General features: G+C 40.8%; 1 protein-coding gene across 4 annotated transcripts in view; it reads right to left on the bottom strand.

Annotated features, from left to right (window-relative positions):
* glci1 (Glucocorticoid-induced transcript 1 protein) overlaps positions 1-20,704 on the bottom strand; it is a 41,142-nt gene extending 20,438 nt beyond the window's left edge. For 2 of the 4 annotated variants that reach the window (XM_045709189.1, XM_045709190.1), the window contains exons 1-2: positions 19,909-20,704; positions 6,536-6,687 (exon numbers count right to left, since the gene is read on the bottom strand). In XM_045709189.1, coding sequence (XP_045565145.1) covers positions 6,536-6,687; positions 19,909-20,308 — 552 coding nt within the window. In that variant the 5' untranslated portion in view covers positions 20,309-20,704. Of the gene's footprint in view, positions 1-6,535; positions 6,691-19,908 lie in introns of all 4 variants that reach the window. The other 2 variants (XM_014177850.1, NM_001165376.1) reach the window with 2 other exon arrangements.
* Between the last annotated feature and the right edge of the window lie 241 nt (positions 20,705-20,945).

The following is a 20,945-nucleotide window of genomic DNA, read 5'->3' as shown; positions in this document are numbered from 1 at the left end:
CTGGAGGGAAGCCAAAGTTATCCCCCTACCTAAGGATAGTAAAGGCCCCTTTACTGGCTCAAACAGTTGACCAATAAGCCTGTTACCAACAATTTGTAAACTTTTGGGAAAAAATTGTGTTTGACCAGATACATCGCTATTTCACAATAAACAAATTGACAGACTTTCAGCATGCTTTATAGGGAAGGACATTCAACAAGCACAGCACTTACAGAAATGACTGATGATTGGCTGAGAGATATTGATGATAAAAAGATTGTGGGGGCTGTTTTGTTAGACTTCAGTGCGGCTTTTGACATTATCAATCATAGTCTGTTGCTGGAAAAACTTATGTGTTATGGCTTTACACCCCCTGCTATACTGTGGATAAAGAGTTACCTGTCTAACAGAACACAGAGGGTGTTGTTTAATGGAAGCCTCTCCAACAAAATTCAGATAGAATCAGGAATTCCCCAGGGCAGCTGTCTAGGTCCCTTACTTTTTAAAATCTTTACTAACGTCATGCCACTGGCTTTGCGTAAAACCAGTGTGTCTATGTATGCGGATGACTCAACACTTTGCACGTCAGCTACCACAGCTACTGAAATGACTGCAACAAAGAGCTGCAGTTAATTTCAGAATGGGTGGCAAGGAATAAGTTAGTCCTAAATATTTCAAAAACTAAAAGCATTGTATTTGGAACAAATCATTCACTAAACCTCAACTAAATGTTGTAATGAATAATGTGGTAATTGCTTGGAGTAACCTTGGATTGTAAAGTGTCATGGTCAAAACACATTGATACAACAGTAGCTAGGATGGGGAGAAGTCTGTCCATAATAAAGCGCTAATCTGCATTCTTAACAGCACTATCAACAAAGCAGGTCCTACAGGTCCTAGTGACACCTGGACTACTGTTCAATCGTGTGGTCAGGTGCCACAAAGAGACACTTATGAAAATTGCAATTGGCTCAGAACAGGGCAGCACGCCTGGCCCTTGGATATACACAGAGAGCTAACATTAATAATATGCATGTCAATCTCTCCTGGTTCAAAGTGGAGGAGAGATTGACTTCATCATTACTTGTATTTGTGAGAGGTATTGTCATGTTGAATGCACTGAGCTGTCTGTTTGAACTACTTGCACACAGCTCAGACACTCATGCATACCCCACAAGACGTGCCACAAGAGGTCTCTTCACAGTCCCCAAGTCCAGAACAGACTATAGGAGGTGCACAGTACTACATAGAGCCATGATTACATGGAACTCTATTCCACATCAGGTAACTCATGCAGGCAGTAAAATTAGATTTTGTAAAAACTGATAAAAATACACCTTATGGACCAGCGGGGACTGTGAAGCAACACAAACATAGGCACAGACACATGCATACAAACGCGCTATACACACACACAGACTTTGTGTTGTGGATATGTGGTAGTAGAGTAGGGCCTGAGGGCACACACGTATTAATATGTTGTGAAATCTGTTGTGAATGTATTGTAATGTTTTTTTTTTAAATGTATAACTGCCTCAATTTTGCTGGACCCAAGGAAGAGTAGCTGCTGCCTTGACAGCAGTTAAATTGGGAACCATAATAAAATACAAATAATGGGATGTCATCTCTGACTGGCACCGGCTGCGGTGGTGTCATAACCCTGCTAGCTCGCTCTCACTGAGACTGGCTACTGCACACAGTGGTGTAAAGTACTTAAGTAAAACAACTTTAAAGTACTACTTCAGTAGTGTTTGGGGCTATCAGTACTTTACTATTTATATTTTTTACAACTTTTATTTTACTACAATCCTTAAATCAATATTGTACTTTTTACTCCATACATTTTCCCCGACACCCAAAAGTACTCGTTATATTTAGAATGCTTAGCAGGAGAGGAAAATGGTCCAATTCACACGCTTATAATTAGAACATCCCTGGTCATCCCTACTGCTTCTGATCTAGCGGACTCACTAAACACATATGCTTCATTTGTAAATGAAGAGTGTTGGAGTGTGCCCCTGGCCAAATCTACCCCTTTAAATGACCAGTTTGAGGGATCCAGAATATTGGGCTGCCACTGTACAATCATGTTCAATGCAGAAAGCAGAATGTCCATTAAAAGGCCTTTTTGTCCAGTTGGGAAGTAGGTTTAACCTAGGTCAGTGAAACTGGCCCAGTACACTACCTAGCCTGCACAATCAATCTTCCACACACTTCTACTTATTGCTCTCAGTATAATCTTAGTGCTATGTGTTTGGGCATGTCTGTCATAACCTGAAAGGATGGTGTGGGTGTTGCAGGTCACAGCAGTATACAGAATAGGACCAGGAAGAAGAGAGGGGAGGAGGAAGAAAATTCCAGTTCACAGACACAATGGCTGAAAATTACAGAATAGAACAAGGAAAGGGTGAGGAGGGGAAGAAGGAGAAAGAAAAGCAGGAGGAGGAGAAAGACATGGAGGAGGAAGGGAAAATTCCAGCTACAGCTGGACTGGCAGCAACATCGTTCTGTACAAACAGTTGACTTAATCTGACAAGCAGAAGCCATGTGTCACTCAGACAGACAGGAGCTCACATGTTCTCCACAATGGCACCTTTGTGCTTCCATGACACCTAGGGCCTACTTGGTCAATACAAAAAAGCCAGGCATTTAATACAGTGAGCCAGGCTGGTTAATCTATAGTAAGGCTAGACAGGCCCGCAGATGTGTAGGTTGTAAATGTCAAAGTGACTGGCGGAAACAGGGTGTGTAGACCTGAGAAAGAGGGCAACAGAGGCTAACTCATATCTGTGTGGGTAAGTGAATCAGTGACTGAGTACTGTACAATCTGGATTGCCACCAGTAACTTGAAAGAGCCCACTTCCCTATGGTGATGCAGCACAGTACTCAGCCATTTCATTTGATCAAATTTGTTGCTGAGAATTCTCCAGCCAGCTAATAGCCTAACCACAGATCAAGAAACATTATGGTCTAAATGTTCAAATCCTGTTGATGCAGGATTATTTTGCTGTGACAAGATAAGTAAAATTAAGATCGTACATCTGTAGCACCTGTCCTTCACCTCAGTATACTAGTTCAAAACAAGCATGCTTTGCAGCAAACCAGAGCTATCAATAAACCAGAGCTATCAATAAACCAGAGCTATCAATAAACCAGAGCTATCAATAAACCAGAGCTATCAATAAACCAGAGCTAATCAGAGCTATCAAACCAAAGCTATCAATAAACCAGAGCTGACAATAAACCAGAGCTAACCAGAGCTAACAATAAACCAGAGCTAATCAGAGCTATCAAACCAAAGCTATCAATAAACCAGAGCTAACAATAAACCAGAGCAATCAATAAACCAGAGCTATCAATTACCAGAGCTAATCAGAGCTAACCAGAGCTATCAATTACCAGAGCTAATCAGAGCTAACCAGAGCTATCAATAAACCAGAGCAATCAATAAACCAGAGCTAAATCAGAGCTAACCAGAGCTATCAATAAACCAGAGCAATCAATAAACCAGAGCTAAATCAGAGCTAACAATAAACCAGAGCTAACCAGAGCTATCAATAAACCAGAGCTAACCTAAGCTATCAATTACCAGAGCTAATCAGAGCTAACCAGAGCTATCAATAAACCAGAGCAATCAATAAACCAGAGCAATCAATAAACCAGAGATAAATCAGAGCTATCAATAAACCAGAGCTATCAATAAACCACAATAAACCAGAGCTAATCAGAGCTATCAATAAACCACAGCTAACCAGAGCTATCAATAAACCAGAGCAATCAATTACCAGAGCTAATCAGAGCTAACCAGAGCTATCAATAAACCAGAGCAATCAATAAACCAGAGCTAAATCAGAGCTAACCAGAGCTATCAATAAACCAGAGCAATCAATAAACCAGAGCTAAATCAGAGCTAACAATAAACCAGAGCTAACCAGAGCTATCAATAAACCAGAGCTAACCTAAGCTATCAATTACCAGAGCTAATCAGAGCTAACCAGAGCTATCAATAAACCAGAGCAATCAATAAACCAGAGATAAATCAGAGCTATCAATAAACCAGAGCTATCAATAAACCACAATAAACCAGAGCTAATCAGAGCTATCAATAAACCACAGCTAACCAGAGCTATCAATAAACCAGAGCAATCAATAAACCAGAGCTAAATCAGAGCTATCAATAAACCAGAGCTAAATCAGAGCTATCAATAAACCAGAGCTAAATCAGAGCTATCAATAAACCAGAGCTAAATCAGAGCTATCAATAAACCAGAGCTAAATCAGAGCTATCAATAAACCAGAGCTAAATCAGAGCTATCAATAAACCAGAGCTATCACTAAACCAGAGCTAATCAGAGCTAACCTAAGCTATCAATTACCAGAGCTAATCAGAGCTAACCAGAGCTATCAATAAACCAGAGCAATCAATAAACCAGAGCTAAATCAGAGCTATCAATAAACCAGAGCTATCAATAAACCAGAGCTAATCAGAGCTATCAATAAACCACAATAAACCAGAGCTAATCAGAGCTATCAATAAACCAGAGCTAATCAGAGCTATCAATAAACCAGAGCTAATCAGAGCTATCAATAAACCAGAGCTAATCAGAGCTATCAATAAACCAGAGCTAATCAGAGCTATCAATAAACCAGAGCTAATCAGAGCTATCAATAAACCAGAGCTAAATCAGAGCTATCAATAAACCAGAGCTAAATCAGAGCTATCAATAAACCAGAGCTAAATCAGAGCTATCAATAAACCAGAGCTAAATCAGAGCTATCAATAAACCAGAGCTAAATCAGAGCTATCAATAAACCAGAGCTAATCAGAGCTATCAATAAACCACAGCTAACCTAAGCTATCAATTACCAGAGCTAATCAGAGCTAACCAGAGCTATCAATAAACCAGAGCAATCAATAAACCAGAGCTAAATCAGAGCTATCAATAAACCAGAGCTATCAATAAACCACAATAAACCAGAGCTAATCAGAGCTATCAATAAACCACAGCTAACCAGAGCTATCAATAAACCAGAGCAATCAATAAACCAGAGCTAAATCAGAGCTATCAATAAACCAGAGCTAAATCAGAGCTATCAGTAAACCAGAGCTAAATCAGAGCTATCAATAAACCAGAGCTAAATCAGAGTTATCAATAAACCAGAGCTAAATCAGAGCTATCAATAAACCAGAGCTAATCAGAGCTATCAATTACCAGAGCTAATCAGAGCTAACCAGAGCTATCAATAAACCAGAGCAATCAATAAACCAGAGCTAAATCAGAGCTATCAATAAACCAGAGCTATCAATAAACCACAATAAACCAGAGCTAATCAGAGCTATCAATAAACCAGAGCTATCAATAAACCAGAGCTATCAATAAACCAGAGCTATCAATAAACCAGAGCTAAATCAGAGCTATCAATAAACCAGAGCTAAATCAGAGCTATCAATAAACCAGAGCTAAATCAGAGCTATCAATAAACCAGAGCTAAATCAGAGCTATCAATAAACCAGAGCTAAATCAGAGCTATCAATAAACCAGAGCTAATCAGAGCTATCAATAAACCAGAGCTAACCTAAGCTATCAATTACCAGAGCTAATCAGAGCTAACCAGAGCTATCAATAAACCAGAGCAATCAATAAACCAGAGCTAAATCAGAGCTATCAATAAACCAGAGCTATCAATAAACCAGAGCTAAATCAGAGCTATCAATAAACCAGAGCTAAATCAGAGCTATCAATAAACCAGAGCTAAATCAGAGCAATCAATAAACCAGAGCTAAATCAGAGCTATCAATAAACCAGAGCTAAATCAGAGCTATCAGTAAACCAGAGCTAAATCAGAGCTATCAATAAACCAGAGCTAATCAGAGCTATCAATTACCAGAGCTAACCAGAGCTATCAATAAACCAGAGCAATCAATAAACCAGAGCTAAATCAGAGCTATCAATAAACCAGAGCTAAATCAGAGCTATCAATAAACCAGAGCTAAATCAGAGCAATCAATAAACCAGAGCTAAATCAGAGCTATCAATAAACCAGAGCTAAATCAGAGCTATCAATAAACCAGAGCTAACCAGAGCTATCAATAAACCAGAGCTAAATCAGAGCCATCAATAAACCAGAGCTAAACCAGAGCTATCAATAAACCAAAACTAACTAGAGCTAACAATAAACCAGAGCTAACAAGAGCTAACAATAAACCAGAGCTAACAAGAGCTAACAATAAACCAGAGCTAACCAGAGCTAACAATAAACCAGAGCTAACCAGAGCCATCAATACATCTAGTTTCTTCTAGCTGGAATATCATCAGTTCTTTCTTGTTGAATAAATGCCACTTGTATTCATCTCTGTAGGAGGACCGAACAAAGCGTGACACATGAAGGGTAGGGGGACAGGAAGTGAGGAAGCCCCTACCCGAGTGGATTTCTCTTTAATGCACAAAGCATAGTGTACATTCATTAATTCATTCAATCTCAGCGGGGGGGACCCGATAAAACATGAAACATAGGGGACAGGAAGTGAGGGGACAGGAAGTGAGGGGGCACCTACCTGAGTGGATTTATCTTTCATGCACGAGGGGTAGTGCACATGGTGGTCGCGAGGCCACTGGCCAGTGAGGTAGGGGCCGGTGATGGTACCCAGGGAGGAAGTCCGCCGGATGGCTCCTGAGTTACGCACCTGCTGCTGGGGTTTGGACCTCTCTACTGGAGTGGGAAGAGACATTTTAATTGAGGAGGTTCTCAAAAGGCTATGCCTGACCTAGTCCAATACTTTGTGTTAATAATATATTAACAACTGATCAGATTACTATGCCAATCCACCTTCACATTCTGTACAGTCACGAGCAACCCCCACAATCTCTTCTCTAGAGGCAATATGTGAGGATGCAGACTGAGACAACGTCATGGTGTTGTTTTCAGAGACTGCAGGTTGACTTGGTTACCCTTGGAGCAGCCGAGAGCAGCCCAGCCTGTCCTCCCTCACAGTGAGGCAAAACCTGATAAAAATACCTCACACATACCCAAGGATCTGGGTCAAGGGTTGTGTGTTTGTTCTAGCAACACTCTCTGGTGTGTGTGTGTGTGCGCATGAGATAGAAACAACCATATTTACACCCTCCTAACCCTGTGGCTTTGTATGGGGCTAGAATTTTCAAAAGCAAAAGGCTTCAACTCACTAGGTGCTAGTTAATATATAAGGCATTTAGCAAAGTTGACCAAACAGGCCAGGTTTCTAAGAACAACATTCCAGTATGAAATGAAACAGATTTGTGCTGTGTACCGTAACACCTCTGATTTATAGAGGACTTGATCTATGCTGAAGTTTCTCATAACTAGGAAGTATTGAGTAAATGTTAATATTTTTTTCCTGCGCTACAAAACCTCAATGTATGGCTATGATCGCAGGATTTGAGTGAAGTATTTCACGTTTTTCCAAAAGACCCTAGGACAGCAGTGGTGTCCTCAAGCATACTAGGTGGACTTAGGGCAGCGGGCCCCCTTACCCTGCCCCTGATGTGACTGACAAGCCCTGTTTAGTGGGATCAAAGCCCACTGACAAAGGCACTGGGCAGGGTCACCTGGGGCAAATCCACTGGATTACAGGTAAACACTACTACATTCTCAGAGAACTAATAATAAGGCCTTGGATGTGATCTGACACAGTGTCAAGCAGCAGTTTGCCGACCTGACACAGCTGAGGTCTGAAGAAGAACAGGAAGTAAGAAAGAGGAAATAATATGCTGAGCTCTTTTTGAAAGATGCTGCTTGTGTTTTATCTCAGAAAGCTAAGTCAGCATGTCTGGCTTGAAGTCTTTTTCAGACTAAACACAAAAGCTCTGGGAAGCTTTGGAATTGTTGCATTTTAACACTAGGGCTACAAAATGTATCTAATTCACATTCAAAAATCACAATATTGATGTGTAATATCCATTTCGCAAGAAACCCATATAACATGCAATATTTTGAAACTCCACTCAGCCGTGTGCAAAGTCCATTTTTAATGATACCCAAATCTTAGAATACCGTAGTACCGTTTTATATGATGCGACCAAATTTCTCAGATCTAAAAGAACCAGCTGACGCCTCTTATAAAATGTTTATAAAGTCAGTTGTTTATACATTGTTAAAAATTTAAGCAACAGCAACTAATCTCTTGTACAGCGCATTCGGAAAGTATTCAGACCTTTTGACATTTTCTATTTTGTTACATTACAGCCTTATCCTAAAATGGATTAAATCGTTTTCCCCCTCAATCTACACACAATACCCCATAATGACAACGCAAAAACAGGTTAATAGAAAAATAAAAAACCTGAAATATCACATTTACATAAGTATTCAGACCCTTTACTCAGAACTTTGTTGAAGCACCTTTAGCAGCGATTACAGCCTCGAGTCTTTATAGGTATGACGCTACAAGCTTGGCACACCTGTATTTGGGGAGTTTCTCCCATTCTTCTCTGCAGATCCTCTCAAGCTCTGTCAGTTTGGATGGGGAACGTCGCTGCACAGCGATTTTCAGGTCTCTCCAGAGATGTTCGATCGGGTTCAAGTCCAGGCTCTGGCTGGTCCACTCAAGGACATTCAGAGATATGTCCCAAAGCTTCTCCTGCTTGGCTGTGTGCTTAGGGCTGTTGTCCTGTTGGAAGATGAATCTTCGCCACAGTCTAAGGTCCTGAGCAGGTTTTCATCAAAGGATCTCTGTCCTTTTCTCCATTCATCTTTCCCTCGATCTTGACTTGTCTCCCAATCCCTGCCTCTGAACTTCCCCACAGCATGATGCTGCCACCGTAGGGATGGTGCCAGGTTTCCTCCAGACGTGACGCTTGGCATTCAGGCCAAAGAGTTCAATTTCAGTTTCACCAGACCAGAGAATCTTGTTTCTCATGGTCTGAGGGTCCTTTAGGTGCCTTTTGGCAAACTCCAAGTGGGCTGTCAGGTGACTTTTACTGAGGAGTGGCTTCCTTTTGGCCACTCTACCATAAAGGCCTGAATGGTGGAGTGCTGCAGAGATGGTTGTCCTTCTGGAAGGTGCTCCCATCACCACAGAGGAACTCTGGATCTCTGTCAGTGACCATCGGGTTCTTGGTCACCTCCCTGACCAAGGCCGTTCTCCCCCGATTGCTCGGTTTGGCCAGGCAGCCAGCTCTAGGAAGAGTCTTGGTGGTTCCAAACTTCTTCCATTTAAGAATGATGGAGGCCACTGTGTTCTTGGTTTTCACTCTGACATACACTGTCAACTGTGGGACCTTATATAGACAGGTGTGTGCCTTTCCAAATCATGTCCAATCAATTGAATTTACCACAGGTGGACTCCAATCAAGTTGTAGAAACAAATCAAGGATGATCAATAGAAACAGGATGCAACTGAGCAAAACGTTGAGGCTTATAGCAACGGGTCTGAATACTTATGTAAATAAGATTTTTTTTTCTTGACTTTTTTTTATACATGTGCAAAAACAAATGTTGCTTTGTCATTATGGGGTATTGTGCATAGATTGATGAGGGAAAAAAATGTATTCAAATCCATTTTAGAATAAGGCTGTAACGTAACAAAATGTGGAGATAAAAAGTATTCAGACCCCTTCCCTAAATGTGCCGGTCCAATGTCCACTTCACTTTTATGCACATATCACTTGGCAGCTGTAATAGGCCAGATGTATCCCCTACCAGCTATCACTCACCTGCTTCTCATCTGCTACTCAAATCAAAGTTTATTTGTCACGTGCGCCAAATACAACAGGTGTAGACCTTACAGTGAAATGCTTACTTACAGGCTCTAACCAACAGTGCAATTTAAAAAAAAAAAGTATTAGGTGAACAATAGGTAAGTAAAGAAATAAAAACAACAGTAAAAAGACAGTGAAAAATAACAGTAGAGAGGCTATATACAGACACCAGTTAGTCAGGCTGATTGAGGTAGTATGTACATGTAGGTATGGTTAAAGTGACTATGCATATATGATAAACAGAGAGTAGCAGTAGCATAAAAGGGTTGGTGGGTGGTGGGACACAATGCAGAAAGCCCGGGTAGCCATTTGATTACTTGTTCAGGAGTCTTATGGCTTGGGGGTAAAAACTGCTGAGAAGCCTTTTGGTCCTTGACTTGGTGCTCCGGTACCGCTTGTCATGCGGTAGTAGAGTAAACAGTCTATGACTGGGATGGGTGGGTTCATTGACAATTTTTAGGGCCTTCCTCTGACACCGCCTGGTATAGAGGTCCTGGATGGCAGGCAGCTTAGCCCCAGTGATGTACTGGGCCGTACGCACTACCCTCTGTAGTGCCTTGCGGTCAGAGGCTGAGCAGTTGCCGTACCAGGCAGTGATGCAACCAGTTAGGATACTTTTCCTGCACATCTATTCCTCCATCCCTCACCTGCTTCTCTCCTTCCACTCCTCCTGCATATCTATTCCTCCACTCACCTGCTTCTCTCCTTCCACTCTTCATGCATACCTATATCAGTTTTTAAATCAGAATTGAACCGTGATGGCGAGTGGGGTTGCAGTCCCTGATGAGTCTTCTGTTACATTTTGTACATTTGATACATTGGAGCAGAGTTTGATAAAATGTATTTCCTCACTGGTATACGAACACAGGGTAGTCTGAGTAGGCTTTACAACAGGCATGTTTGTAGCTTTACAGCAAAGAAAACAACTTGCCTAGTTAAAAACGATTTTTAAAAATGACTCATATGACAAAAACTACCTTTTTTCTTCCATTTAATATAATTTCACAAACCATGTCACGAGTTGTTTTAAATTAATCCCAGGTCACTATTTATTGGTTTTAGAGGTCGGCCGATTATGATTTTTCAACGCCGATGCCGATTATTGGAGGGCCCCCCCCCCCCAAAAAAGCCGATGCCGATTAAATCGGCCGATTTTTTTTATTTGTAATAATGACAATTACAACAATACTGAATGAACACTTATTTTAACTTAATATAATAGATAAATACTATCAATTTAGCCTCAAATAAATAATGAAACATGTTCAATTTGAAAGTAAAAGTGCAATATGTGCCATGTAAAAAAGCTAACGTTTAAGTTCCTTGCTCAGAACATGAGAACATATGAAAGCTGGTGGTTCCTTTTAAAATGAGTCTTCAATATTCCCAGGTAAGAAGTTTTAGGTTGTAGTTATTGTAGGAATTATAGGACTCTCTCTCTCTCTCTCTCTCTCTCTCTATACGATTTGTATTTCATATACCTTTGACTATTGGATGTTCTTATAGGCACTTTAGTATTGCCAGTGTAACAGTATAGCTTCCGTCCCTCTCCTCGCTCGAACCAGGAACACATCGACAACAGCCACCCTTGAAGCAGCATTACCCATGCAGAGCAAAGGGAACAACTACTCCAAGTCTCAGAGCAAGTGACGTTTGAAACGCTATTAGTGCGCACCCCACTAACTAGCTAGCCATTTCACATCAGTTACACCAGCCAAATCTTGGGGGTTGAAGTCAAAAACAGAGCAATGCTTGAGGAATTGCGAAGAGCTGCTGGCAAACGCACAAAGGTGCTGTTTGAATGAATGCTTACGAGCCTGCTGGCGCCTACCATTGCTCAGTCAGACTGCTCTATCAAATATCAAATCATAGACTTAATTATAACATAATAACACACAGAAATACGAACCTTTGGTCATTAATATGGTCGAATCCGGAAACTATCATTTCGAAAAACGAAACGTTTATTATTTCAGTGAAATACGGAAATTCCGTATTTTATCTAACAAGTGGCATCCCTAAGTCTAAATATTCCTGTTACATTGCACAACCTTCAATGTTATGTCATAATTATGTACAATTCTGGCAAATTAATTACGGCCTTTGTTAGGAATAAATGGACTTCACACAGTTGGCAATGAGCCAGGCGGCCCAAACTGCTGCATATACCCTGACTGCTTGCACGGAACGCAAGAGAAGTGACACAACGTCACTTCCCTAGTTATAAGAAATTCATGTTAGCAGGCTATATTAACTAAATATGCAGGTTTAAAAATATACACTTGTGTATTGATTTTAAAGAAAGGCATTGATGTTTATGGTTAGATACGTTGGTGCAACAGTGCTTTTTTTGCAAATGCTCTTGTTAAATCATCACCCGTTTGTCGAAGTAGGCTGTGATTCGATGAGAAATTAACAGGCACCGCATCGATTATATGCAACGCAGGACACGTTAGATAACTACACATGGTTGATGATATTACTAGTTTAACTAGTGATTATGTTAAGATTGATAGTTTTTTATAAGATAAGTTTAATGCTAGCTAGCAACTTACCTTGGCTTCTTGCTGCCCTCACGTTACAGGTAGTCAGCCTGCCACGCAGGCTCCTCGTGGAGTGCAATGTAAGGCAGGTTGTTAGAGCGTTGGACTAGTAACCGGAAGGTTGCAAAAACGAATCCCCGAGGTGACAAGGTAAAAATCTGATGTTCTGCCCCTGAACAAGTCAGTTAACCCCTGTTCCTAGGCCGTCATTGAAAATAAGAATGTGTTTTTAATCTGACTTGCCTAGTTAAATAAAGGTGTAATTTTTGAAAAATAAATAGGCAAATCAGTGTCCAAAAATACCGATTACCGATTGTTATAAAAACTTGAAATCGACCCTAATTAATCGGCCATTCCGATTAATCGGTCGACCTCTAATTGGTTTAATAACAAACAACGTTGTTCAGTCATTTTACCTAGCTAGCTAACAACCTGGTAACTTGACAATAGGAAAAAGGGTCTGCTTCACTACATATGCTTCAAAGGTAGGATTCATATAGACCTAATGTAGGCCTGAACTATATCAAACATCTATCTCTTTCTGGTGCTCCTTCAATTCTGTTTGGTGCCTAACCTTCTTAAAGTTGGGAGCAGTGTGTATGTGTTTGTGGGAGAGAGAGAGAGTATGGTGTGTGTGTGTGTGTGTGTTTATGAGAGTGAGGGAGACCGAGAGAATCTGTGAGGAAAGGTGGTAGAGTGTGTGTGTGCTTACTGAAGAGAAAATAATGTTTCATGCAGTGTTTTCCCCTTACTGCCAAAATGAGATGCAGATCATTCTGCATGTACAGTATATTCCTTCCTCCAGCCAGATCACAGGTAGGCCTTTGCAAATAGGAGCAAATCAGACATTCTATGCAGTATCTATTATACAGTGTAAAGTTAAATTCTATATGTGTTGTACTGAGTATATATATATATATATATATATTGAGTGTGAATATCAGTAACAGGTTTTGTGTAGCACATGTGCATAACATTTAGAAAACAGGAACAAACGTCGGTGGGACAGGGCAAACAGGACACTAGGCCATTCAGAATTTTGGTATCGCGATACTACTCGGTATCGTGATACTTGACCTGGTATCATTAGAAAAATGTTGGTATCGTGACAACACTACTTCCAAAGGGTTCTCCAATGTGGACAGCTGGTCTTCCTCACACCATTATATATATATATATATATATATAAAAAAATTTTTTTACACACACACACACACACACACATACATATAGATGCAGGGACCGGTTTGGGTTTTTACTTTACCTTCTATAACGGTTTGTTAAATGTGATATGCCGTGTGTAACGTCCATGTGTATAGTTTACTCTGCTACTTGAGTCATCCCTCTCCGCTCTCTCCATGCTGCTTTCCACACAGACCTAGCTCCGCCCCCGTCACTCAAGCAGCGCATTTGTTGTTGCTTGACCACGAGACACTTTCGTTCAGTCTGCATGGTCAATGCAGCACATGCAACAATGTTGATGACAACGATGTTGTTTCCACTTTGACCTTAATATAAATCCACAAGCGTTCTATAATTACGATATTAGTTTGTCTTTCTTACATCTGCAAACAGCTAGTTTGTATTTTCTTAGCAAGTTAAGCTAAATCGTATTAGCCACTAATGCTAATATGTAGTTAGCTAACTAGCTGATAAAAGTAGTGAGTCAGAGCAAACGTAGCTAGCTAATACAGCCTGATACCAGTGCTGGTGGAAGCCTAAATCAACATGTTGTTTGTGAAACCATATCTTATAAATCAAACAGGAATAGGCAAAGCATGAATAAAGATTTAATGTAGCCAAAGACTATAGGGTCCCCTAGGAAACACTGAACATCACTTTGGTTCCTACCCTGTCACAAAAACTCATCCATGGCATTTTCCTTTGTTGGTATTTATTATTATTATAAATATTCTAACTATAGAATAAACATTATATTTCCATATGTTCACCCAAGTGTTTTGCTCTAAATCGCAATTGCAACATTTGGTTAAAAATAAGGCCTAGTATTTTTGCCCATATCGTGGCAGTGAGGAAATGATCTCAAATTTGTGCAGGAAATGCAGAAATTGATGGAAATTATTTTATTTTAGGTTGAAGTTGAATTGAACAGTATAAAACAATCAGAATGGAATAAGACCCATTTAAATAATTTAGAATAAATATGTGTGTGTGTGTTGCCACCCTAGGATCACGCACTACTCATAAAGCAAATGTAGAACTTGTATTAATCAAAAACATTAAATACCGTCACTTTTATAAAAAATAAAATAAAAAAACATATTTTGATATTTTGGCCATATCGCCCAGCATCTACTAGTAGGCCCACAACATTAGGTCTACTGGACAGGTCTCTTCTACTCCTATAGGCCCACAACATTAGGTCTACTGGACAGGTCTCTTCTACTCCTATAGGCCCACAACATTAGGTCTACTGGACAGGTCTCTTCTACTCCTATAGGCCCACAACATTAGGTCTACTGGACAGGTCTCTTCTACTCCTATAGGCCCACAACATTAGGTCTACTGGACAGGTCTCTTCTACTCCTATAGGCCCACAACATTAGGTCTACTGGACAGGCCTCTTCTACTCCTACAGGCCTACAGCGTTAGGTGTCTGCCTCCTGGCACAGACACATTTCCCTCAGTTTTTCCCCAGGTTCCTGAGACCAGATGAGAGTGAGATGAGCATGACTCTGCCAGGAGCTGTCCCAGAGCAGACCACTGGCACCATCACAGCACGTTGCTTGCATGTGTCTTTTTGTGTGTGTATAAACATGAGTTTGTATGTGAACTGGAGAATTTAATGAAGGAAAGAGAGCCAACCAGACTGAATGATGATCTCACGATAGAAACGTAGTCAAATCTGTTTGGTTCCCATGCTAGGCCAACCTGCAGTCAGTTTTAAAAATAATAGTTAACAGTGCTGGAAAATATAGAACACGATACTATATAAAATTGGCCTACTTTAAGTAATAATTTCAAATAAAATACAGTGCTAATCAGGGTCTACAACTAATGAAGCCATGACAGTTACAAAGACTGTTCTAAGCCCAACATACTTTCTCCCCAGGCCATAGGCTAACACCTACAGTAACAACACAAACTGCCATAACATAGCCTTTGACACACACATAAATGCACAGTGCAACCTTCCAGTTAACCCTAAGCTGCTTAACAATGGTGAGGCATGGACCAACTATGGATCAAATACACACAAAATGATTTAGATGAAGGTGATCGATGGCAATTACCAAGGGAACAAACAGAGAAAGGACCAGTGTTGACTGACAGAGAAACTCTCCCACATCACACCAGAACAACGTTTGACGGAACACCTTACATATGGAACACCTATCCTAACAGGAACATGCCACAGGTTTAGGCCTAGTTACATATGTGACAGAAACAACAGCTAAACCATGTAATAACCATCAGTCTCAGGTCATTTAATAACCCTAATATGGTTATGGCCTCCATTTCTATAGCACATTGACTACAGCATGACCATTCACAGGTTTACATTATGTGACCACTAACATAATACTGTGACTAAAACAACAACTAACCTAAACATTGAATGATTCAATGAAACTGGCCCAGATAACTTTTCAAATAGAGGTTTGATGATACTTGGAAATGATTGCCGATCTCTGGCCTATACATACAAACAAACTATAAAATCAGTAGCTCTGGATAAGAACTTCAGATGAACTACTATTTTGGAAAGAGAACTTCCTGCCTCTACATTGAGAGCTCCCGTCATCATGCCATCAAAAGATAAAGAAAAACACATATTGCCATTTTGGAACAAATGCCCTGTGTGCATATGCTTTCCGGCAATTTCAATGATTTACAGCCAGACCAAAAATTCTAAATGGAAAGAATAAGTTGAAATAGCCTAACATTTGGGTCTGGTTGCAGATACAAGCTTCTCTAGCCAAGCTGTAGGCTTAGCCGTTGATGTAGAAGCTAGGGGACACTTATTTGACAGTTGTGACAGAAAAGTATGGGATGATTCATAATGATAGTTCTTAAATAATGGTGTAGATGAAATCACTCTCACTGTGCATCCGAACAGCGTTGAAAGATTTACAAAGGGGGTTAATAATATAATAATACATGCCACTTAGCAGACCCTGTTATCCAAAGCCACCTGCAGTAGTGTGTGAATATATTTTGAGTGTGTGCAAGTGATCCCTGCAGGAATTTAACCCACAGTCTTTGTGTTGCCAGAGTTTGAATGCACAGCATTCACACAAGATACACAATCCCTCTCCATCTGCACAAGCAACTCATTCATTCAATCCCTTACTATTTAAAGGCAACATGGACCTGTATTGGAGTTTGGGAGAAAGACCGGTTGTGTTCACTGTTCAAGGTGATGAGGTCACCTATTAATCAGTCATAATAGCGCTCTCATTAAGTGTGGCTGACAGTTCAGCACAGGGTCACACAAGGAATGTCACTAGCAGAACAGGCTCTTTGCATGACAGATCCCTACGGAGCTGTCCAAAAGTAGTACACCAGGTGCCATTTTGGAAGCCTGCGGCTCTGGTCAAAAGTAGTGCACTAGCTTAATATAGGACGTAGCTCACAGATTTGCAGTATGGATACTTTCATCAGGAAGCAGATGGTTGTTGTGGTGTTGTTGTTGTGTTCCATTTAATGCCAAGCCTATTACAGGAAGCTGCCTTGACTCTGTTTTACAGCTTCACGAGAGCATAGTGGACTGGCTAATTAACTGATGCGTCCACACACACACACACTCACTTTTCAGCGTAGTTTACAATCCTCTCTCTCTGAAGTTATACCTGGAGAGAGTTCACAATGACTGCAAGTGTAGTTAATGACTTCAAGTGTCAAAAGGAACATAGATTAGATAACACCTACGCAAACATATTCACTGTCCCATTGTTCATAACTTGACATGAGGGGACATTTTCTCGGGCACAGAACCGCCCCACCTGAAGATAAAACAGTTCAATTTTCACCATTAAAGCCATTCATGCCAGAGTAACGTAATCTAAATCACTCCCAGCCTGCAGTCCTCCATAAGCCTGCTTTACAAGCAATATGCTTAAAGACCTGTAACCATAACGGCACAACTTTACAGCTTCACCACTTCTCGTCTCACGAATCCTCCTTTTGTACAACAAGAGATTGATTCTTCTATACATAATGGGATATGAGCCCAGATTACATATGCTATGGAAATGCAAGCAGCAGATGTACTCTGCAGAACACCCCGCTCAAAATCAATGCTTCAACAGAATGCCCCTGTAGCAATGAGAGTTAGGCCGGTCTCTACTCCAACAAACAACTGACAGATTGTCAGCCACCTTCAAACAGATGGTTTTAAACACCTTCCGGTTATTTCTGGTTGATATAAGCTAGATTTCAGCTAAAGGTGATTTGTTAATAGGGCCTTTTGAGTCACGATGAATGAGAATGTTGTGGGACCATCACTCTACAGGGGTTCACCAAGTCTAAGGTTCTGAGAGATGACGTCGCCTTCATCATGCTTAAAGTTGCACTATGCAGTAATTGCTCCACCATTTCCTGGTTGGTAAACATCTAGTTTGCTTAATTTCAGTTTATGTAACAAAATAAGCTATTATAGTGTAGAAAATCATTGTACCATCTAAACAGCTGTGAAGTATATTTTCCATAAGCAAAAATATTGTTGTTTCAGCTGTTTGAAGCTGATGTACAAAACAGACACAAAAACTAAACTTAAACGGGAAGCATATAAATAACGCACATTGAACAGATCTACCGCTTCTTAGACTTGCTTTCAAGTAGAATGACAGCTCTATAACTTCTATGTGAATTTGGTCAGTCGCCCCAAAAAGTTACATATTGCCACTTTAAAAGGTAATTAATGTGATGGAATGTCAGAATATGTCACCATGGCCTGAACAGCTGAACACTTTCAGCTGCAACCAACCAGAGTGTGAGCAGGAAGGAATGAATAGCCTGTCTCCTAACAGACCTGCCTGTCTCCTAACAGACCTGCCTGTCTCCTAACAGACCTGCCTGTTACCCATTATCAAACAAACACCATTTATGCACAGACTAGTGCATGCTGCATAACCAACACACACAGGACCCAAGGCACTACCTCAATGCTAACATAGGAACAGGATAGTGTTAATAGAGGAGTACTAATGACTGCATAGCCCAGCATACTAACACAGAGGACATTCATATTATCAAATGACTTGTACTATTTCATGTGGTTGTCACTTGTCATTCTTTGGAGGAGACTAGAGCCTACATGTTTGTCCTGACCTCGAATTCAAAATGACTACAGTACAGACGACAAACTGTTACATCTGAGAAGTCTAGCCTTCAGAATATCATATGCTTTCTATGAGATTGTAGGATAAGACGGCTCGTTTTGGGGGGCTTTTCCATTCTGTGCGCTGCAATGCAGAATGGGATTCAACCCAAGTCATGGGGTCACCTGTCCAATGCCCTGCACCTAAAATGTGCAGAACATCTGTGGTCACCAGTGACTTCTCCATATTGCATCCATCATCTCTGGCTTGACACAGAGAAAGGTCAAGGGTCAAGGCTTTCTAGGGGGTCTGGATCATGGTATCCCATTGTCAAAGCAGTAGTACTACCAGCAGGCAGTACTACTAGACCTGCAGAATTTGCATTGCACACCTGGGTACTGTAGTCATATTGGGGTCTCCTATTTTGAAAGAGGGTGAATATAGACAGCATATTGTGGACCTGGTAGCTAGTGAAATGCATTGGAATACCCTGTCTCTACCTCTTCTAGAATCCATGCAATCATAAGTGCTGGGAAAGAATAGCACTCCAAAATAGCATTTCACCTCTTAGATGGATGTATTTATCTGTCAAATATAGTACATTGTACTCTCCTGTAAGGTGTCAAATAACAGTGCAGCTTTAGAAAAACGTATTTGCAACGAGCAGGAGCAGCACTTGCAATAAAATTATCGTGTTTACGTCTCGAAATGCACTCGCTCCTGCTAGGCCTCAGTGTTGCCATAACCTTCCCTCAACTACGTAATTCTTTCCATTCCTTAGCGCCGGCAAACAAGCGTACATTTGACAAAATACCTAAATAAATGGACTGTCACACTAATCATGATTGGTATTTAGTTAATCATTTTAACATGTCCAATAAGTATGTGGTTGCCGTTGCCAGTATTCTAGAAATGTAACCCGTATTGAGCTTAACAGGCGCGCGCTGGCCTGCAGGTACAGTAACTGCATCATCACCATATTAATATAATAGCCACGGAGACATACATCGAAAGCCCAAAGCAATTGTTTTAAAATTAAACAGTTAATATGCATGTCTGCTTTCGAAGTATCCCCTCGATGCCAATTCATTATTTGAACATGACAGCATTTGGCTACTGGGTCCATAATCATTCATACGACACACGCAATAAATTACAGCATTTTCAGGGTTAGGTATGTTATTTGCTATATCTGGATTGGCTTATAAACACACAATGTTGAGCAAAATAATGTTTGCGTGCTAGTGATGCTGATGCGTCTAACAGAGACCCCCGATCTGACCGAATTAGCTTGCTAGTTATAGGAACATATTGCATATTTAGCTTTGGAAGCAATAAATTATGGACAAGCGGGTACTACTGCACCTTTGAAAACAGGCGAGTTCGGACACTGCTCAGGTGAACTCTTGCTGTCCGGCGGCGATCGTCTTTGCCTTGCGACCAGCCTGCCCTCCACTGAGCCGTTTCGAACCGAATTCGCGAGCAGCAGCTGCGTCGGACTGCCAGGACTGTTGCAACCGGACGTCGATGTCGGTCCTGTATTGTTCGCGACTGTGAACGAAGAGGAGCAGGAGCGGGTTGGGCTGTGCTGACTTCCACGCAAGAGCTGGTACGGCACCGTGGCACGAATAGGCTGCAACCGGATCGTGGTGGTGTTGCAGTTGCTGCAGCCGGCTGGAGAGATAGTTGGAGAGCCGTCACCGCTGCGCTTGACCCTCTTTTGCTGTTGTTGGGTTGAATTGGTTGCTGATGATGCTGTCGACATGATGTTGACTGCCACAGTGCAACTCTTCCAGTTGAAAAACTTGCCAAAATTACAAAGTAAAGTCTTGAATAAAACTCAAGTTACCGGAAAGTATTTTCGTTGGCTTGCTCAAGTATATAAATGTGACATAAAGCAAGTTGGTAATTTCCCCCCAAAAAAGTTATCTGGAACATTTGTTTTTGTAAAAGTCTAGTTGAACGTAAACTGCTTAGCTACCTATATTTTTCGCACTTTTTCTGCTACTTGTCATTTTTGAAGTGTTCTAACAAGTATGGATTAAACGTCTTCATATTGAACAAAAACGACTTAAACCACGAACTTTACTTATAAACGCGCAATCACAACATAGCTAGCTAGTTTTGTCTCAATGTTGTCTGTCTTTCCTGTGTTCCTCCTCCTCTGTCAAAACTACTGGCTGACGGAGCAGGGCGTGGCAAAAATCACTCACTGGAAAGCTCTGATTGGTCATTATAATACTGTAAGGTCGAGGTCATTGGTCAAATTCTAAGCATCCACCAATCGATTCATTGAAGTTTGCTGAAGATTCAACGTAGACTGCTCTCGAGATAGCATAAAAAAATCAATGTATTTAACCTTTAACTAGGCAAGTCAGTTAATTAAGAACAAATTCTTATTT

This window comes from Salmo salar, chromosome ssa27 (assembly GCF_905237065.1).
Source record: "Salmo salar chromosome ssa27, Ssal_v3.1, whole genome shotgun sequence".
Taxonomy (NCBI): domain Eukaryota; kingdom Metazoa; phylum Chordata; class Actinopteri; order Salmoniformes; family Salmonidae; genus Salmo; species Salmo salar.
The sequence above is the reverse complement of the archived record's forward strand: the minus strand, read 5'-3'. Positions and strand labels throughout refer to the sequence as shown.